The 22,000-nt window shown below is 37.0% G+C and overlaps 1 protein-coding gene across 9 annotated transcripts in view; it reads right to left on the bottom strand.

The window, feature by feature from the left end:
* Positions 1-1,164: 1,164 nt before the first annotated feature.
* The window catches only part of LOC132909870 (rap guanine nucleotide exchange factor 2-like), a 262,500-nt gene continuing 241,664 nt past the window's right edge, over positions 1,165-22,000 (bottom strand). For 4 of the 9 annotated variants that reach the window (XM_060965025.1, XM_060965030.1, XM_060965023.1 and 1 more), the window contains 15 exons: positions 18,516-18,728; positions 18,078-18,430; positions 17,537-17,998; positions 17,159-17,451; positions 16,781-17,084; positions 16,442-16,691; positions 16,064-16,368; positions 15,801-15,985; positions 15,516-15,727; positions 15,191-15,422; positions 14,814-15,128; positions 14,414-14,731; positions 13,133-13,249; positions 9,875-10,132; positions 1,165-6,865 (listed from right to left, as the gene is read on the bottom strand). In XM_060965025.1, the coding sequence (XP_060821008.1) occupies positions 6,834-6,865; positions 9,875-10,132; positions 13,133-13,249; positions 14,414-14,731; positions 14,814-15,128; positions 15,191-15,422; positions 15,516-15,727; positions 15,801-15,985; positions 16,064-16,368; positions 16,442-16,691; positions 16,781-17,084; positions 17,159-17,451; positions 17,537-17,998; positions 18,078-18,430; positions 18,516-18,728 (3,849 nt within the window). In that variant the 3' untranslated portion in view covers positions 1,165-6,833. Of the gene's footprint in view, positions 6,866-9,874; positions 10,133-13,132; positions 13,250-14,413; positions 14,732-14,813; positions 15,129-15,190; positions 15,423-15,515; positions 15,728-15,800; positions 15,986-16,063; positions 16,369-16,441; positions 16,692-16,780; positions 17,085-17,158; positions 17,452-17,536; positions 17,999-18,077; positions 18,431-18,515; positions 18,729-19,605; positions 19,912-22,000 lie in introns of those variants that run through there. The other 5 variants (XM_060965032.1, XM_060965026.1, XM_060965024.1 and 2 more) reach the window with 5 other exon arrangements.

The raw sequence follows: 22,000 nt of genomic DNA, 5'->3' as shown, positions 1-22,000 counted from the left end.
TAATTTCAATTTTGTTCGATATTAAAGATACAAAGTGTCCTTTTCCACGAACAAAATCTGACAATTAAAACTAATATAAATAAGATCTAATAGCTGCATTTGTTAGGAGGTTGCGATAATTTCAATTGCTTGGTACTAAAGATATCAAAGTGTCCTTTTCCACGAACAAAATCTGACAATTAAAACTAATATAAATAAGATCTAATAGCTCCATTTGTTAGGAGGTTACAATAATATCAATTTTGTTCGATACTAAAGATACAAAGTGTCCTTTTCCACGAACAAAATCTGACAATTAAAACTAATATAAATTAGATCTAATAGCTCTACTTGTCAGGAGGTTACAATAATTTCAATTTTGTTCGATACTTAAGATACAAAGTGTCCTTTTCCACGAACAAACTCTGATATCTAAAAGGTACAAATCTGATAATTGAAAGTAAAGTTTAATAGATGCAAAGTAAAGATCCAGAAAATCGGAGCAACGATACGTATAAAAAAGATTCTCAGACTTGGAATGAAAATTGCTATTTTATAAAAATAAGAAGATTTAATAATTCCAATTAATGTTTATTATTTTAATATTTAATCAAAGAGACGTCGCACGTGAATGAATTACAAAGTAGCCTTTACCAATCCTTTAGTAGCTCGTATATTGTTCGATAGGGATTTTACAGGTGTACATTAATGGGAACAACATCTATGTGTGACTCATCGTAAATACAGCTGGAGTTTTGTGTCCATCACGCTACAAATCGTTTAATACGTGTTCGATACAATTTGAACCATCTATTTTAATAATCGGTAGACTTCGTTCCTATACATACGGTAGACAGATATACAAAAACATCATATCGTACAAAATAGTAGCAGTAGTATCACCACCAGTTTCGTTCCCACGGATTCTCCTTTTATATACGGTACCCTCTCATTGACCTTCGATATTTCCAGCTTATCGTTCTATTTCGTAACAAACCTTATAAAAATACGATCTTCTAACTCTTTATTTGGCCACCGTTCCATTCTTTTCTCCATTCGTTTCTCTTTCTAATAAAAATACACAACCTTCGTTTCTTCGTTTCTGAATTTTAGATATATTTCGTAAGAAGTACGACACTCAAAGAGCTACAATAAATCGTAACTTTGTACCCCGTTTTTCTTCACCTTCTTTTTTTTTTTTACTTTCAATTAGAAACCACGTACGATAATGAATATATGAAATCCAATAGTCTCTCGAAAATCAACCCAAAAGTCTCATTTTTTCTTTGCCTCTTCACTTTGACGAAGAAATTAAGAATTACCATAAATGAATTATACAACGACGATTCAATGATAGCGAAATAACAATGTATTTAAATAACGAATATCGATGTATTTCTGAAAAAATATATAAAATATTGAAAGTAAAATACCCATTACGATATCTAATAAAGGAAACGAATTTCCATTTTGATTCAATTTCTTCAGTGATTTCCTTAAAAAAATATGTGTCCATAAAAATTACATACACATTGTTCCAACAACAAGCATACAAAATGATACCTAAATATATAAATAAGACGTTTGATAAAGGCTTAATTAAATTGTCTCAGCCTGATATCAAGAAACTACTAAATATCAATAAAATAAACGAGAACTCTTTTTAACTGGACATTGAGAACCCACATTTTATTTTTAAAATAGTACCAAACATAAAACAAGCAATAAACTTTGTTAAGCAATTTGTTCGATAGTTAACCAAATTATCCTCGATCGTTTCGATCAGTCGCCAAATAAAGAGTTAAAACGCTTTCACCTTATAGAGCAAAGAATCGAAACGATTACAGTGGTCGTCGCCTCGCTAGTTGCGCGTGTGCCTCGACCGTACATCGTGGAAATTTGGTTCAACATCCTCTCGTTCACGTCGAAATAAGCTTCTAAACCGAAACTCAGTGGCGTTCATGGAAAAATTCGATGCTTTCTCTCGATTTTGCACGGTCGTTTTCGTGAATAAATATATACCGTACACAGAGATCGGTCGAAAGAGGAAAACAAGTGAAAAATCGCGGAAGGATCGGCGCGTTTCACGCGCCTCTTATTATCTACAAAAAGCCATATTAGATGAGCCATTCGATGACGAAAGACTTTTCTCACTTTTCTACTCCAACTTCCTTTCTTTTGCTCTTCTAATTTTCTCCTTTCCTTTTCGCTCTTTTTCCCTTTTAATTTGGTTGTTCGCTTATTATTTCTCTATCGTTTCTTTTGTACTTGTTTTGTCCCATTTTTAACCCTTAAAGGCTACCATGAGCGAAATTTCACTTTGTGTAGAAATTTTCTTTCTTTGTAATATATTATTAATCGTACGTTATATTCAACGTTACTCAGAGTTTTGAGTAAATTTGAGTAAACCAACGGAAACTAATTTTTTGAAACGCGCTATAAATACACAATCGACTAGTATCCCTAGCTATAAACTTTTATATTTGTGAATATGAGAGACACTCGAGTATGAAACCTATAGTTTACTCTTTCTTCCAACGAATACAATAGAAATTATTGCTGCGACCCCGTCAATTGCATTTGCTTCGCTTTGTCATTTATGAAAATAAGCAAAAATGTGTCGAGGCAGGGGTGAAATTTCATTCACGATAGTATCAGCGTGATTTTTCTTGAACAACAGCTTCTAAGGGTTAGTTTTTGTTTTATCCTCGGTTATATTCGCCGCGAGGAACTGAACAACGGATCAGAGGACTTAAATGAAGGATTAAAGGCATTTCGACGCGTGTTCGGATTAAAAAATAAAGACGAAAAGAAATAAACGAGGAAAGAGCTTTGATTTCCATCCACGAAACCAAAAACGCACTCGGGGCTGTTGTACTATGATCCATGATTTTTTTATTAAACAAATTAAATACAAAAGGTCGCATCTTTTTTTCTCTGTTTTCCTTGTTGCTCGTACTGCCGACCGCGACGCGCAGTCGCTCCATTCTCGAGTTAATATAAATAATTAAAAACAACAGAAGAGAACGGGGAAGGGCAAGGGGCATTAAATAAAAAGTAAAAGAAGTCATCGAGGGGTAAAAGGAGGGCGGAGCTCGTGGAAGAAGACGGTTTAAAGGCTTTTTCTACATGTTTTGACACTCTTTCTTGCTCTTTCTCTCTCTCTCTCTCTTTCTCCATAAACATACTTGCATGCGCGCATTACACAAACTCTACGACAAGGTGGATCGTTTCGTTTAAAATTAAAGGAAGAAGGAGAACTCGAGCTTCGGCAATTCAAGACTAGTGAAAACTTGATAATCGCCTGTGGCTCATCGTATTATTCTCGTTCGAACGATTTCGCTCATTTCTTACAACTTTGTCGCTTATCTCGCTTGCATCTAAAACCACGAAGTTCAATTCATTTTCAAATTTAATAAAAATGCTGTTTTAATCGAACTACGTTACGTCATACGACAAACGTCATTATTAGTAATTCGCCGATTTCATTCGTCGATTTGTTAAATTTGAATTTCGCGGGGAAATGAAGCGGAAATTGAAAAATTCATAAATAGAGACGAAATCGCGAAAATTGAAATAATCGGTGAGGCGTAAATGCTCCTTGGAATGAACCGCGTATCCTTGAACCGCCAAAGATGCAAAAAGAAAAACGAACAGGGGAAAGGAAAATTCACGAGCAGGAAGATCGTTTCAGGGAAAAGTTTGTTAAACAAAACACAAAAGATGATCGATCTTACGATAAAAAGCTCGGATGAAAAAGAAAAGGGAACGGAAATAGCATCGTTTTCCTGCCTGTTTCGTTCGTTTGTTCCTTCTACGCTCGAGTTACTAAGAACCTTCTGATCGATATTTTAAATGCTGCTGGACACAACGCTCGCCATTATCAAACACTTCCTTCGAGAACGTTCGATTAATTAATAATATTTAAAAGTCATTAAAGGATATGTACAAAGAGATATTAATATGAATATGCAGTAAATGTCGCCGTTGCCGCAGGATCCGCGCGAAACCCGGCGACTAAAATGGATTTATCGATCGTCCTATGGTTCGACTTGATTTGTTCGCGCGGATCGAACGTGGCGAGGATCAGCACGGTGTTCAACAATCTGCTAGTGTCTTTCGTGTTTTCCAAAACAGATCTGGTCGATATTAACACATTGAGAATAGTCTGTCGCGTATGGGAAGTATTTGTGTCGGGTACGATTCACGATGGGACGCAACAACGTGGAATGTCGATATACGACACGCTCGAAAACCTCGAGAATTAACTTTTTTCAAAAATTTTTCCAAGAATTTCGAGCGTTTCAGGGCTCAATAAAGAGAAAAGAAAAAAAAAGGAAGCACCGTGTTAATCCTCGAGACTGCTGCTCGTTTTGCACGCGCATTTTGGCAGATCGTTCATCGCGAAAGGAGATGCCTTCGAAATTAGGCCCTCTCTGCCTTAATACAACCGCGTTTTCCTATATTCGATATCATCGACATAGATAGTTGTCGAGCCTTGCGCAAGAACGAATTTTTTAAATCGCATAATTTTTTGTTTGCACAAATCACTGGTATTTTAGCTCGAATATTTAGTTGTCTTGGCGAATTATCGATATAACAATTGTTTGTCTCGGCCTGTCGACGAGATACGCGATGATATTTATCTTTTAACGGTCTTCTCTTTCGCTTTTGGGAATCTATTTCTTCTCTCTTCCCCTGAGACAGAGGCTTTGAAAGAGGCGGTCTTGCTGCTTCGTTCTCTTTCGTTTTAATACGCTCTTCTCGCACGGCGCGGATTATACATATAGATATATTTATATATTTATAATATATATTTGTTTTTTTTTTTTATATATAAAACTAAAAGTACCGTGATACTGATAAAATTTCGGAAAATATTAGTTATCGACGAATGCGCTTCGGTGCTCCGTAATATTATTCTTCGATAACGATAGATCGAATTCGAGAAGGTCGAGAAATATAAGTTACAGCAGATCTAAAATTCGTTTTCGATTAATAATTAATTACCTCGGTAAAAATAAGTTGAGCATACGCGATGCATATCGATTATTATATCCTCTGTCAATTTCCTTCCTGAAACGCTTAATACCTTGTTGTTATATTTGTTTCCTCTCTTTCTTTCGTTCAGACTCGCATTCGCTCTCTCGCTTTCTCTCCCTTTCTATCACCCAAACTCCTCAAGCACGTTCTTTTTACTTGTAATTTTTACTCTCGATTGATTCTTCTTTCTTTCTCGCGTTCCTATTGAACCTGCACTCGCGCTAGATAATATTAAACGCTGGAACAACGCTACGAGCGCTATAAGCATACTCGTACATCACGGATAAACGCTTTAAAAATGAATTTCAAAAGCCCAGGAACGATACACATATACATCTTCGTACAACACACCCTCTCGCAACAGACTCGCTTTTTCTCGTTAGTCCCTCGAAAAATACTTTGTACTTATGATCGCGTCAACGATAAAACTCCGTACACATACACATCGAAGCCGTAAAATCAGGTCTCCCCTTAAACGCCATCGATACGATAAATTTCCGCTTTCGTGACACGCGAATAACATTCATACTGTATACAACAAGCGAAAAAATAAAAATGAATGATTACTCGAAAGCTTGTCACAATTATCTGTCTTTTAAAAAAAATGTAAAAACACAAATAATACGTAGTTTGAAATTATCGAAATTCTAAAAATCTGAGCATCGACAGAGACTGTATACGATACAATCGAAACCACATTCGATAGACATCGAAGAAGGATATGTTTAAAAAAAAAAGAAATATATATATATATAAAAGAAAAAGAAGAAGAAGAAGAACGGCAAACGTTAAATTTGCATATGTATCTGGTTTGATTCGCTTTTTTGCACACTGAATTTCCTATCTCTCGGCCAAACACGCGTACATGCAATAAACACATTCACGCATACGTCATTCTTGCTGAATTATATGCTACATTAAACGCTACACGCTATGTACACCAAAAGACGTATACTTAAGCTACTCTGGGCGTTCGGGGGTTAGCCTAAAAAGTAATATAATACAGGACACGCTGTCATTCGTACTCCCTGCGACGATTACGCGGTATATATAACATCTTTGGACTCGATTTATTACACATTTATAGAGAATTATTACTTATTTTCTCGTAATTTCTCGCGCCTAGTCTCTCTTTCTCTCTCTGAGTAGCCGCTACGTGAAACTCGACGTGGCACCTTTGTATCGGACAACGTATCATCAGTCTGATACAAACGTATTCTATGTCGCTCTTAGTTTTGTCTTTTCTTGTCTTTGATCTTGTAATACATGTTCATATATCCTCGTGTGTATATATATGTATATATATATATGTCCTTTTCTTTCGTGATCGGTGCTCTCGTAGTATCCCGACGGGCGCAGCTCGTGAGATTCTCAACTTCTCTTCTTTTTGTATCTCGTTATTCTCCTTTTCTTCTTCTTAATAATTCTGGAAGACCAGCGCTTCTTCCCTTTCTCGATGCGCGTTCTTCTCCAAAGTATTTCCTTAAACTGGTATGAGGGCTCTCGAAATATCTGAATCGAAATCACTGTGCGTGTGTGTCGATCAGTTTCATTTTTCGTCGATGCACCCCGTTGTTATTGGAGCAAAATTCTTCAAAAATTTCTTGTCTTATATATTCAGAGAGACTTTGAAAGCGGGTGCAAAGTTCGAGGAATTGTTTCGGATTCCATTCTTAATGGGGAATCGTTTAACACGTGGCACGTAAGTTAACGACGAAATTGTTCCTCTTCTGGTCGCGGGAAATGACAATCTGTTGAGGAACTGAAGCATAATGATGACCGGGAACTCTTTACAGGCGTCGTGGACCATTTTAAACCGCTGATACTTGCGCGTCTTCGTCGTCTGAAAAATTGTAACGTTTCCTTTAATGATCATTTCCTTTGCTTTTTTACAATCATTAAGTAATATTTCGATGGAATATGCTCGGGTGACTTGTCTACGTTGGCTGAATTTTTCTATTTTGACAACGATATATATATATTTTCAGAATTTTTAATCGATGTTGGAGTTTATAATTTGTTACGTTTTTCCTGCTAGGATGTAATTTAATACTATGTCAAAGTATAATGCGATAATGATAATTGTAAAAAAGAAGACAAATTTTTATGCTAGTTGCTTGAAACTCGTATTATACTTTTTTTTCTGAAACTGTAATTTCTGCATTTTCATTTATTAAATTTCTAAAGAGATGTACTACGAATACTATGAATCGAAGCAATGTAAAGTGATCTAACTAATTGCCTATACACAGAATAATCTATATTAATTTACTAACTTAGAAATTCAAATACACTTTGTTACGTTACTACAAATTCTTTCGTCTATTTTTCTAGCTCTATTATTCTATAATTCTCTTACCAACAACTAGTCGACAGCTAAAGAATGCATAAAATAAAATCTACTAATGCATAGCAACAGATTACAGTACAGAAACTACAGTTTCGAAAAAAAAATGAGCACAACGCGATTCAAAAAGAGAAGAAACTTAAATAGAAAATAAATCAAATAAGAAGATAAAATAAGAGATTCTAATATACATTCTACGAATGAACTAAAGAGTAAAGTCATGTTCGCCAAAGTAGCAAGTCTCTTGGTAGAAAAAGAGAAACAAAGAATACATCTATTGAATTATCGTGGAATTCCTTTAAAGAAACCAGCTATAAAATTGCTACTCTGTAAAATGTAACAAATTCTAAGTATCGAAAGAAATCAAATCGGTCGAAACAAAAGGGATCGTGGAGTGACGTGACGTGACGTGCAAATAAGAACAAAAAAAAAAAAAAGAAGAAAATTGGACGCAAGCAAGCTGTCATGCCTCGACACGAAGGATGGAATACGAAACTATACATTATACAAAGATGAAACATAAAGTATCGCAATCGAAAATCGTACGATCTGCTTGCAACAAGCTTCCAAAAAATAGAAAAAAAAAAGAAAAACAGCGAGTGCATGAAAAATACATCGATACAATTATAATTTGCTATAATATGCGACGAATTTTTCGCTAATCGAAATGCAGATTTCTATTACGCATAAACGCAGTGAGTACGCGTTGAATAATTCTAAGGTTAAAATAAATTTCAGTAAAAAGGAAAGAAAAACAATCGAAGTACTGAAAGGAAAATATAAAACACGAAGTTATAAGTTATGCACACAGAAAACGCGTGGTTACACAGGCACTTTGCATTAAAAATGTACAAGTGAAACATATGCGGATATGTGTTCGTTATTTACAAGTTCGGATGCGATCGTCGATGAGAAGATAAATTAGATAAATAATTAACATGTACATCGAATAACAAACAATGACGATTGAGAATCGTCCATAGACTTTTGTGTGTGTGTGTGTGTGCGTGTGTTCATACATACATTGTAAATACTTAATCGATAGAAATAGCTTAAAGGTAGATAGAGAACGGTGTGTAAGTACTTAGTGTTCATTGCATAACTCATCCATTGGACAAAAAAAGATTCCATGACTGTTCGATAATGTTATACGGTATTTTGCAGGAACTAGAGCTTTCTGTGCTACTATTCGAGTGTTTCAGAGTTGGAAGAAATATTCGTTATCGAATTCATCGTGATATTCTACGTCACGTAGATTCGTTGATCATTACGGTGAAAAATGTTACTGAACAAAGTGTGGTAGTCGCGAACAATTTGAACGATTACAGTTCATTTGAGTTTGAGTGCATTTGATTGTTTTCAGACATGATAACAGGCTATAATGTTTACTCACATTTAGGATATTATGTATCTTATTGGGATTTGGAAAATTAAAAATTAATTTCCGAAGAAATTTAAGTGACACGAGTAAACGCGCACATCGTATTGAAAAAGGATGGTATTAATGAAATTTTATTGTTAATGATAATTAATTAAGAAATTCGAATTCGATGAAAGACAAATAATTACGCGATAAAAGACTGATATAAATGTACCATGTCTGAAAAGATAAAACGAAGATGCAGCAAAGAATTTAAAAAATATTACGCTGCAAATAAGCGAAATGCGAACATAATTAAAGACTGTAATTAACATTTTTTTCCGTGCATTATCGATAGTCAATGGTGGGACTGATCAATATTCCTTGATAATCTTGTTCGATTCTTTCGCTTCTCTCGTAATTTAAATGTTCATATTATCGACAGTATTTAAGACTTATCTTCTCATTTCTCATGTTTATAAATTACATCTTAAATCTAAAGAAAACTTTAAAGCTATTATTTCACATCACTTTGTATCTTAATATCCCTTAAAGGGCGTAATATATTTAAAAAAAATACATTTACCTCTTTTTATATCTTTACACTCTAAGAGCCATTTCATAAAGGAATCCTGATCTCTATACACGAAAGTTCTTTATGTACAAGTATTTACAAAAATTCTCATTCTTCTAAAAAAAAAAAAATTACTATTCCGCTCACTCTACCCTATTATTCATTCCGTAAGCACAACCTTATTCGTTCCTCTGAATCCTATTTTAATCTTAACAAGGAAGTTACGCATACCTCTGCTGCAACAGCAGTTTATCATTTCATATCACATTCCAATAATTTCATATCAATGTTCGAAAATCACTCTATCTAAAGCCAACACGTTATCTAACATCATTTATAAAACTATTTTTATAATCTAATAAACTAACGACTAATTGTGATCGCCATAACTTATTCCATATCAATCCCATCGCTATGATATCGATAGTGTTAGGGAGAACAAGCCTCGAGGACGGAAAAGTATATCAATTCGTAAAAAGTATAGACATATATGATAATACGTCTAGAGAAAAAACTGTGGTAGGTAGAGTAGATTGTATTTTAGGTTTAGCGATTGTGTTTGCTTTTGTACCATCTTCATGGTCGTTCCTGTAGGTAACACCCTCGTGGCTGTGAGCACGGCCAAGCCTGTGCAACCTTGCCATCTGCGCTGCAACTTTGTAAGCAGGCGGTTGACGGCACTGTGTACTACCAATTCCTGGACGCATCGTCGTCATCGACGTCATGGTAGTCATGGTCGTCATGGTCGTCATAATCGTCGTTCCAGCTCCTGGAGGGGGAAGCGCCGCCGGTACTCCATGACCCACGCCTACTCCTAATCCCGTAGTACCTGAAAACCCTCGACTCTCTTTCTCTCGATCTCTCACATCCCTGCATCTCCTTCTGCTGTTCAACAACCGCTCTCTCCCCTTATCCTTTTTACCGCCATGTAATCCATCGCCATTTGCAATTCCGAACGAACACGACTCGTACGAAGACTCGAAAAATATGAAAATTGGTAGGTACTTTTTATGGACGTCGCTAATAGTTAAACTGCGGATTTTTATGCATTTATCGGAAACATGAGAATACAAAAATTCACAGAATGCGTGTAATGCGGAAAAATACGTGAAATATACAAGGTGAAGTACTCCTTATAATAAAAAGTGAAACAATTTCTGCAATTGTATAGGATTCAATAATTGACAGTAATTAAAGCCTGTGGAAAATTTCTTAATGTACATACAAATATAATTGTTACTTATCTTTAATGAAATATAATTTTTTAAACATACCGTGTCATTAAAATATTGAAAGAATAATAAAATGTAGAGTATACAATTTTTTAAATACAACAATCATTAAGATATTCAAAAAATGTAGATTCTATAATTTTTGAAACATCTAGTTGACTGTGCCTGATGCGACTAAATAATACGGTACAGTAATATATTTATGTAAATATTTTATTCAAGAATCCTTCCTCTCCTTATTGCGTCCTTGTCTTAAATTCGTCCCCTTTTTATGTATGTATTGCATACATTGTAACAAATATAAAAACAGGACGAATTCATATTCTTTAATTAAAAAGAAAAAAAAAAGAATACACAACATAAAAGAGACTCATCGTGGTCGTTCAGAACGGAGCTCGAAAGAGACGAGCTATATACATATACGAGGAAACTGTACAACACGCTCGTTATTCACCGCTAGATCAGAACCCAAGAAGAGGAAAGCACAGAAAACCAGTTAATATATACCCTGAAAAGAAGCCTCGGTTCTCCGTTAATCCTGAGGAAACGCGACAACACAATAAAAACGGTCACACACTGTCGATGCAACGCACACCATTTTCTATACGCACGCACAACCTGCATACACATGTGTACAGCAGGCAACGATACTCACGTGATTATTAGCGTGCACACGCCAACCCTTCGAGCAAGCGATTAATACAGATTAAGCCGATGCATCGCTGTATACGTTATCAATGAATGCCTCGAGCCTAACGCGTTGCTTCCGGTTGGTACAGAACTCCCATTTACCAATGTCTACTCATCTTTTTTTCTATGTTCAAAAGATTAGTCGAGTTTCATATTCTATTCGTCATTCTACAGATATCCATTCACCAGATATATATTAATTAATACTATCTTACTACGTCATGCATAACACTACGGATGATGATCCGGAAGCAACGCAATCATAAATAGAGTCGAACAGAGAGTACTATGAAAAAAGAGAGAGAAGATTCAGCCCAGTTGCAAGGAGAGAAACTCAAGACAGGCAAGACGACAATCGCGGACTCACCTTGAGGATTTTGGGGTTGGTGATGGTGATGATCGTAATAATGTTGGTGGTGATGGTGGTGGTGGTGGTGGTGGTGATGATGATTGTGGTTGTGATTCTGGTTGTGGTTGGCAGGAAGCGGAGGTAACACTGCTACCGCGTGAGGGAACGGAGGTGCACCACCTCTCAAAACAGACCCTGCACCACACACAGGCCACATACGAAATGTTTCTTTACAAAATGTACAATGACACACCGGTTTAACATCTGGTGGTACTTTTTCCCCCTTCTCTTTTTCATTTTTGCTTTGTGTATCTTTTTCTCTTGATGTAGATAAATGAGACGAGCGATAAAAATGGGGAAAATCTTTCTTAATTAAGAAAAAGTATACAATATTTATTCGAAAGAATAAATAAAATATAAGCTTGTTGGCGTCCCTCTCATTGAACATGAAGGAAGATTCCTAGAGTGAGTGCCGCGAGTGGAAAGATCGCAAAAATTGGGTCGATGTGTCGTTATATAAATATCAATGTATGCGTGTATGCGTGAATAATGCCCCTGCGTAAAGAAGCGAGTCTCTGTGAAAAAGCTTCAAGCGATAAATGTACTGAAAGCAATTGGAACTCCCGGGATAGAAGCGGCTATAAAGCACGTTTACCTACGTTATCGGCGCAACGCTCGGCTAAACGATAAATAAATAAAGTACCGGATAGGTACGGTAAAAAGAGTGTATGTACGTAATATACACATAATGTAACGTATATATGCTGTAGCTTAAATTGCACGGAGATTTTTTTCTTAACTACCATAGACGAGAGAGAATGAAGATGAGTGGCCATGGGACATACGTTTTCTTTTCAACGTTAGAATCTAATCGTGACCCGGACAGTGAAACGAATGATTCGGAGGAGTAAACGGACTACGACTGTGTGAAACGGCAAACTGTAATGAGAAAACATTTCGATTACTTTTAGTATCAAACGAGAACAAAAAAAAAGAGAGGAAAAAAAAATAAAAAATGAGAAACAGATGTGATAATTACACGAAGGATACTCATATAGTCATCAAGAGACGTACAACAGGTATCACACGTTTTCAAAAAACGAATCATTCTCTGTTTACTAACTACCAAAAATATCTAACGATACGTCACACACTACTAGAAAAAAAGAACAAATATTTTTTCTGTACGATCACTTTTGCGATTACAACAGAAAAATAAGAAAAACAGAGACTCATAGACTCAACACCCAACCGTATCACGAAACGAACTTTCACGCAGTTACTGTGTCAATCAACGACATACACGATATACACGGGTCGCCAATAACACGACGACGTTTTAAGTAAAAAATAAAAAATAAAATAAGTAAAAAAAAAAAATAAAAAAAAAAAGGTAAAATGGAAAAGGCAACTTCATCTCGTTGGACCACTCCAGATTCTTTCTTTGGTTCTACCTTCTAAACTACGGTCTACGGAACGGGCAAAAAAAGGGAACAAGAGAGGTAATGAGCACGAGCTTGTGGAGTTATTTGATCTCTTTTGGTTCAAGTTTACGTACCTTGCATGGCGGAGTGCCGTCTTTGAGGTGGCGGTGGACTACCACCAGCTTCTACGCTGCTTCCGCTGTGGCTGTCCAGCTGTGTACTGTGACCACTGTCACTGCTCGTCACCGAACCTACGCACACGTCCCCAAGACACTTCTATCACTACACATTCTATAGCCCATTTCTCGCCCCGATGCGCCCGCTAACTGCTAATTATCTAACAAGTATTAATCGCGTTTCATTGAACGCGTGTAATCCGTATATCACTCGTTCGCTCTTTCTTTCTCTTTCTCTCTCGCTTTCTCACTTGAAAAAATCAGAGCCAACAAACGTCAGTTTGACGCCTACAAAAATGTAGACTTGACCGCGATTAAAAGTTGCGCTGGCACAGCATTTGTTTTTCGATGCACGCCTACCAGAGATCGTCCTTCTGTAAGCGACTACTAGCTACTTCTAACAAAATTAAGATTCATATTATTATCTTTACCGAAAGAAAAAAAAAAAATGAAAATTAGAAAAATATTAGATCCTGGAAAATGATATTTATCAGAAGGAGATTATTTCCAGGAGCAATATTTATATTTCCTACAATACAATTAATTGTCAGTCAGTTTTTAAACTGAAGAAAGTATTAAGAGAAATTGTAGTAAAATATTTGAAACTACTGTCTATTTAAATTTGTTCATAAAAAGTGATTTAAAAAAGACATAGACTATAGCATTGAGATTAAATCGTTGAAGGATGTGATTCACGCGTCCGTATGTCCCATGGTGAGTGATCTAAATTGAAGCTAGACGTGCTTCGCCCTGGGATCAGGACCGTGGTGTGTATAACACGGGACGATAATATTGATCGAAAAGAAGCGCGAGCTACGGTAATCGGCGTACAAGATGCGTGTAAAATGGATAAGCTAAATATAAACATGGAACATTTATGAATTGCGTAAACGGCTGTGCAGCGTGCATATAAAATGAGATAGTTTTTTAGAATTTGCGAGACCTGACCAGTGTGTACGGTCACGAGCAATGAAAAGGTGCACTGAATGGTACTTCGCGAGATGTGTCTGCTGTATTTGTGTGTCGCAATGAAACAACGTTCAAAATAAAAAGAAAAAGAAGCACCGTATGATTCATCGTCTAAAGCTAGCAATATGTATAGAGACACAGAAAAAACTTTACACTGTTGAAGTATTCACGTGTATATATGTTTTGTATGTGTGTATACAATGTATGTTAAACGATGATCGACAGCATCTCGCTTCGAACCATTTTATGTGTCGAAATTAATCAACTTACCACTGGTCAACGTTTTTCGTAACGGCTGAAGATTGCTCAAGCTGGTTACGCTACTACTTTCAGCGCTGAGATCGACAGGTGGTGGTAAACTGGAAGGAGTATCGCTATGGGATCTCTCATGCATAGGAACTCGGCTACCAGATCCTACTCTCCTAGGTGCACCGGGACTAGGCTCCAATCCACTGGAATGCAATGCCAATCCAGGCACTGGAAGTGCTGGTGGGCAATGTTTCGGTTGATACGGACGAGTTTTGTGGGGATCAGAAAGCGCTAACATTTTCCGTACTGCTTGTGGCGATGCAGCTCCAAACTTTGTACCTAAAAATATACAATAGTTAATATTTTATAATAATTAATATTACATAATAATTAATTCAAACGAAAGATAAAAATATCCTACCTTGTATACTCTTTCTACCTTCACTGGTGCTGCTAGCACTACTTGTAGTTGACAAAGTAGGCGAAGGATGCCTTCTTCCTCTGCTTGCACTGAGAGGTACCGCTGCGGCTACTGCGGCAGTTCCTGCATGAGGTTCGCATTCCACAGACAAAGCATGTAATCGTTCCTCGTCAGTAATAACTTTCATGTTGGCAAGGTACGCTTTCACTCTTCGAACCATTTGAGCCTCTTCGAACATTTTCTTCGGGTTTGGTGCAGCGGTAGACTTTTTCCGCCTTTTTACTGTTGCCGTTTGTCCTCCTGGACATTGCAACACTGTTAGTAAAAACGAATCATCACATTGCTGGTTCTGTTTCTACATACTCAAGTTAGATTACCTTGATTTCCAGTAGTCATTTGATTTAACGCAACCATGGCAGAACTAGGTGGCTGGCCACCTCTTTCTAACATTATTGATAGATCGTAGGGTGAAGAACACATGTTCGTTAACGTTCTCACTTCTTTCGCTATCATCCTCAGCTTTTCGAAATTTACCAAACCTTCCACTCTGGAATCGTTGCCAAGGTGTATGAATGTTAAATCCTTCTTTACTACTGGATAAAATGGAATCTGAAAAAAAATATAAACATTTCGTGTTATTCTACTGCATAATAAAAAGAACAAAGTATGTAATTAATAGTTAGAAGTAACGTGAGAACTTACTATAGGAGGTTGTGTTTGTTCAGACGCTACTAATTGTCGGTATTTGCTCATGTTACGGCTCGGGTCCATTAATTCTTGCAGGTCACTAAATAGCCTTTGATATTTACTTGGCAGTTTCTCCCAAGAGGCTCTTAATCTTGAGACAGCCCCATGACCCAAGCCAGACACAATAGCAAACATGGAATTGAAATTTTTGCATTCTTTACATTGTCCTGTTTAGCAAACAAAAAGATATTAGGATACTCGTGTAACAAAAAATTACAGTGGATGAGGATAAAAACTCACGGGCTATTTTTATAAATTGTTTTATTATTTTACTACGTCGAACAAGATTGTGTTCAGAACAAACTTCTGTCACAACCCAAAACATTTCTCTGTTGACTAGTTCTGCAAACTGCCTGAGCATAGGCACTCCATATCTACTCTTCAATTCGAATAAATCATCCACGTATTCCGTAGATTCTATTTGCCTAATAATAGCACGCAAATCAATATTTCCATTTTGCAAAAAATAACTTGCAAAGAAACTAAAAGTATTATCAAGTTACCTGAATATACTGAAATCTTGTAAAGTCAATTGAATTGCAACTTCAACGGCATTTAATTGTAAGAAGTGAACCTGAGATTCGCGTATAAGTTCTGGCGCTTGTTCATCTGCTACGAACGTCTCCGAGATACCGTTAGTTTTCAAGTAATACCGTGAACTTAAGCCAATTCTTTCCGCAAGATTTTGCAACTGATCAGGTAACCTGCGTTGTTTAATCATTCCTCCTTCCCCAACGCTAACTTCAGCCAAGGAGAAATTCGAACTGCCTTCGGTTATACCAAATTCTTGGAGAGCTAGCATTACCACCTAAAATAATATATTAGCATACAGATAGAAACTTTTAATCGTGCATATTGTTTCCCACGATTTAAATATCTACCTCGTGCGCCGTTGTTTCCTTGTGAATAAGAAGATATTTACAAGTTTGATCGGCTTTGTAAACCTTCAAAACGTGTTCTGGATAATCAGGCGCCCTTAAGTCGTCATAACAATATAACGATGTAAGGTCAGGATTACTTTTCGAATGATAAAGGTTAGTAGTCTGTGCAAGTCCTCCTGTTCCCGGTGGTGTATGAGGGGGTGCGAGAGGATCGTCTACATGTACACCATCACTGTAAAATGAATCACTCCTATGTAAAATATATTTTCTTGCATTAGAAAAAGGAAAAAAAAAAAATGAAAAAAATAAAAGAAAATGACAGATATATTTTTAACTTACTTAATAGTATTCTTTGGCAGTATATTCATTTTCATAAGAGCTTTTTGAAATCTCTTTTTCGGTCCAAGCGTCATGAATCCTTTATGCTCTTTTTTAGCATCTTTACAAGGAGAAACATTAGAATCAGGTATTAACAGTGGAACACCGCCTACTAAAGGATTCAGTGGATTTCCCGGAGTTATCGGGTCCACGTGCGTGGACAACCTTGCACGTGGATCTGTTTGTATTCTTGAAATTTCAGGTTTGTTTGCTCTTCCCCGCGGCCTCGGCGAGTCATCTGGCATCTGAAGCATTTCTTTAAACGCTACAACAGTAATTCATTGCTCGCATAAAGGAAATATAATCCACAAATTATTGTTTCTACAAAATGTAACATACCAAGTAAGTTTGATTTAACAGTTATACTAAGATGAGTAGATCCCCTTAAGATTTCAAGAGCCCTGGCGTGACTCACGTGCTCAAAACTTTGTCCATTTACTTCTAAAATCTGATCACCACGTTTCAAGCCAACATCTTCAGCCTTTGACTTTTTATCCACTTTTGAAATAAAAATGCCGAAACCTCTTTCATATCCGCCCAAAATACTAAAATGCAAGACCTCGTCCCTTGTAGGCCTTGCTAATGTTACATTCCGCGTTCTTGCTTTTGCTGCACACGCAATGTTTAATAATCTGAAATTTATTGAAGGATTTTTAAATACTATAAATGCTTAATAATTATCATAACGAATATAAATTTATCAAAATTGATGTATACCTTTGTTGACCTAGCATTTTTTCTCTTTCTAAACCGGCTTCAAATGCTTCCAAAAATTCCATCATGGCGGGATCAGTTTCAAAATCAGTAAAATGATTATTTACCCAAAGAAGTACCACACGGGCAACTCTATCTCTGACTTGTGCTTGATCAAACCATTCTAACAATTGACTCGCAACTAATAAAGGACTATCGATAAATGTTCGATGCGTTAATAAGAAATCTTCTATATAAGTGGGATCAGTAATACTGTTTTCTTCGATAAGTTGTAACATTAAACGTTCAGGAGTTCCGCGGATAACTACATGACCTCTGCGTGCTCCGCCATCTAAAGCACCCCTTAATTCTGTTACTAGAATCACTCTCCCATTCTCTTCGTGCCGCCTCGTATTTTCTTCTCCTTGATGTTGAATTCTAAAGTAATCTGCCTGAGTAACACATACAAATTGGCAATCATCACATCTGAAAAAGAAATAGACGTGTTAATGGAATTTTCGTTTGATAACTATTGGCGACAGAAAATTTCTAACATAGAACTCACTTTGTTCTCATTACACCTCTATGCAAAAGTCTTTCCATAGTGGGCAAGATTCCAAAACTGTCACCAAGGTGCAGCTGTTCGATTTCTCCATTGCTATGCTCAATTTCCACAGCACCATTTATGAGCACACTCCAACTATCTAATTCTTCTCCATCATTCAAAACTATCATACCAGCACGTTCAACCACTGCAAACACCATCACAGCGCACAGCGCTCTTCTTACTGCCAAGGTCATATTTGTGAAAGCCTTTAGTTGTTGCGTGAATTCTAAGAGCGTTTCTATATCATCTTCCGTCCTTTCCATAGGATCTTTTTCTAAACATTCTCTGACTGGATCACGGACAGTCAAGCTCTGGAAACGCAAGTAAAAATAATTCTTGTTTGTGTACTCTTTAATTTTATAATTTAAGCAACCGTTTAAGAAAGAGTGTACTTACATCCATGCTTTCTGCAAGATCTTCTTCTTCATCGCTGTCTACTATAGATTCAACAAGACCTGAAAGATCAACATCGTCTGCATCTGCATCTAATGAACCTTGTACAGATGTCATGGTGTCTGAACCACTGTATGCTGAGCTTGTGTCACTCGAATGGCTGCTTCTATTGGACTTTTGATACAGCTCTGGCCTGCCTGTCAGGCCTTGAGAAAACTGTGCAAAATTATTGAATTAATTATGCACTTGTTCACTTCACTATTACTATGCTTTATTCTTATATTTTATTGCACAGTTTTTATCAGCAATTGTTCTAAAGATCGCTTAATATTAAATGTTTATGCTTGATAAACTTATATACTAAATATTTATAGCTGCATCGATTTACTGTTAAACATGACGTACACCGTAATACTTTCGCATTAATTAAAGACGATCAACATATTCGCTTTGTTATTGCTACACTCTCAAATATGCAAACCAAAGTGTTTACATTAATGTAGCGTCCCGGACGATGTTAATACAAAGCAACGCATTCTTCGTCGCGATCTACCGATGTAATCACGATTGTAAACAATAGCACGGTGCAAGTTCAAGAGAAGATATCAGCACCGTTCGAATTCCCTTACAAGAAAAAAAGAACCTACGAATAAAATAACCTGCAATCTATCATCCATGGATCGACATCGATCTGTAAATCGGCAGGAAGAGGCTGTAAAGAACGGGATCAAGAAGCATGTAGGACAAAAACATGGGTACTACGAGCGGTACTCGTTTACGGAGTAGTACTAGGAATGGGCGTGATGGGGACAGGGACAGGCTCTACTCTTAAGTTAGGTTAGGTTACCAGACATGACATCACGCACGCAACATCGAGCAACCAGAGAAAACACGCACGGTGAAGAAAGAGACAGAAATCACAAGTACGTATGTCTAAACAAAAACATCGTGACATCTGTCATCCGGCGATAATCAACAACGATCATCCATGATCGAACACGGTGTGCACTCGTTTGAAGGAAATCCGAAGAACGAGAAAAGTAAACGTGTAAACCAAGGCCATTTTGAGTCCGCGGGAGATCGTCAGACTCACTTGGTACATGCCGAAGGCGTCCATCCTTATCGTCTTAACTAATGGCACTTGCTCGGCACTATGCTCTTCCGTATTTTAGATCACGAGAAACAACGCGAAGAAGAACGAGCAGTGTCCGGCCACATTCTCTTTTTGCTCGTTGTCCACGATTCGATCGAACTCACGAAACTCACACCTCTCATTCGCGATGGCATATGCGATCGTATATACACACAGAACGACGTGACCTTCTTTGTGTGCATTTACGAAGCTCGTGGCGCGTCTGGTGTGCCCCGTGTCGTGGGCCGTCAGCTTAGCGAAGTAGCGGACATGGGACTGCCTTTCGTCCCTCTCCCACCCATCCTCCAGCCACCGGCATTCCCTTCGAAAGTGTAGGGTCACGTGACCCGACCGAGCCGCGAGCCTCAGGTCCGTCTCAATAGGGGGGCGCACGTTGGGGGGCCCACCTGTAGCTTCTGACCGTGACACTAACAAAACACTCCTATCAATGACACGTCTTAATGTCCGACTAAATTTTTCAATTCGTTCTAGTTGCATCTCGGTATTAGTCGATTATTGACACTATAAACATATATATTATTCAATACTTCGTTTTATACTCTTTAAGGTTTCTTCGTTTATTTTATTACATTAGTAATCAGAATACAATTCTATAACCTAATTTGTTGGCTTGGATAACATCACATACGGCGTGATGAAGACTTGAGATTTTTTTAAAACATTGAATTAGTCCATGAATCAGTTAAAACTTCATCTGTAATCAGATGGAACTTCACACATAAAATAATTCTTTGTATGCGAATAAATGCACATCTACAGCGACATCCAGACATCGGTCACATACCAAATAATCATTCACTATCAACAAATCAGCCATCGCGAAGCACTTTGCATAAAATTGCTCCAGAAAATTTCTTTCAAACATCGAATTTTGGTTACATTTTATGTACAGGTTGACCTGGAAAATTTTGTCTGTGATCAGATGAACCTCACACTGAAACGATACGAGAGGCTCAAAAGCCGAGTGAAACGAGCTTAAGGAGTCGACGGTCGGTCAATCGTCAGTCGGTAAGCAATTGAGAGAGAAAGATGATACTGGAAGAAAAGAGTACCGATCTGTTCAAAGCATCCAACGCAGCGGATAGTAACTGCTTAAAGGCCACTGGCCGACCCGACGGATGATTTATACGACCCGTTATGTCGTGCCCATGTCTCACTTTTCCTTTTGTCCTGCTCCACAGACTTTCCAAATTGCTTCTCCCATTCAGTTTCTTCCTACTCAAGCAGACACTGGCATACCAGTGCACGCCACCGATGTGCATTGTGCATTCCACAGACTCTTTAGGGGAGAGACACTTTAATGTAGATCATCTTACACGCACGCGTTGCGCCTTAACGAACTTTCGATCCGAAGCGCCGCGTGCCGGTAAAATTCTAGCGAGGGAAAGCGGAACTTCCTTCGGTCTTGTTTACGCGAAATTTAAATAGTTGTACTTCAAATAAAATTTCGAATATTATTTCAATTAAAATCCTAGGGAAAGTAGGAATGAAGTTATGGTAGAAATTTGTATTCCAAAATGATGTAAATTACTTTCTGTAGAATGAAATATGGAAATATGTTGACTTTGTGGTGAAGTTGTGAAGTAATAAAAAATAAAAATCGGAATTTATAAGCTAGAATTATAAGGCTCACCCTACTTGCAGCTTATTAAGACAGTTAAGCATCATGTGTTCCTTGAGAGTAAAATTATGACAATGTTTATACCGTCTGGGTTACTTGAGAACCCCACAGTAGTAGTTAAGGGATAATCTTAGTTATATTAACTTTGTCGTATAAAATATCAAAAGTACTCTGTACATATACCGTCAAATACATGATTCAAAATACTATAGAATATATCTACTATTAATCCTTTCTATATTTCAAAAATATAAGACTAAAATAAATTGTTTAACAGTATTTGGAAATCATACGTAGTTAATAACTAAATTTTAACAATTTCCAAAGGAATAACAGGATATATAAAAAATATAAAAAGGAAAAGAAATACTCCAAATGCGTCAAAATTAAAGAAATCCAGCATGATAACAGATTCAAAACCGATAACAGGCATATAAAAAACGAATATTCATCGTGCGATGAAAAAAAAATAAATTTTCTCCAACTACAACGCGTCTATAAATCGCATCCCGCGTTACGTTCCACTTTCCAGCACGGGAAAACCTTTCTCGCTTTACGATGATCGCTGTTTACTCCTCGGAACCTGGTGAATTTTCCGCGTATACGTTTCTATGGAGATAAGAAAATTCACGAACTGATAAAACTTCTCTTCACGGGCATTTGAAATGCATGAGAAAGCGTAGAATAGTACAATGAAGAAGGAAAAAAGATTAC

The sequence above is a fragment of the Bombus pascuorum genome, chromosome 8, assembly GCF_905332965.1.
Source record: "Bombus pascuorum chromosome 8, iyBomPasc1.1, whole genome shotgun sequence".
Taxonomy (NCBI): Eukaryota; Metazoa; Arthropoda; class Insecta; order Hymenoptera; family Apidae; genus Bombus; species Bombus pascuorum.
This window is presented reverse-complemented; position numbering and strand designations above follow the sequence as displayed.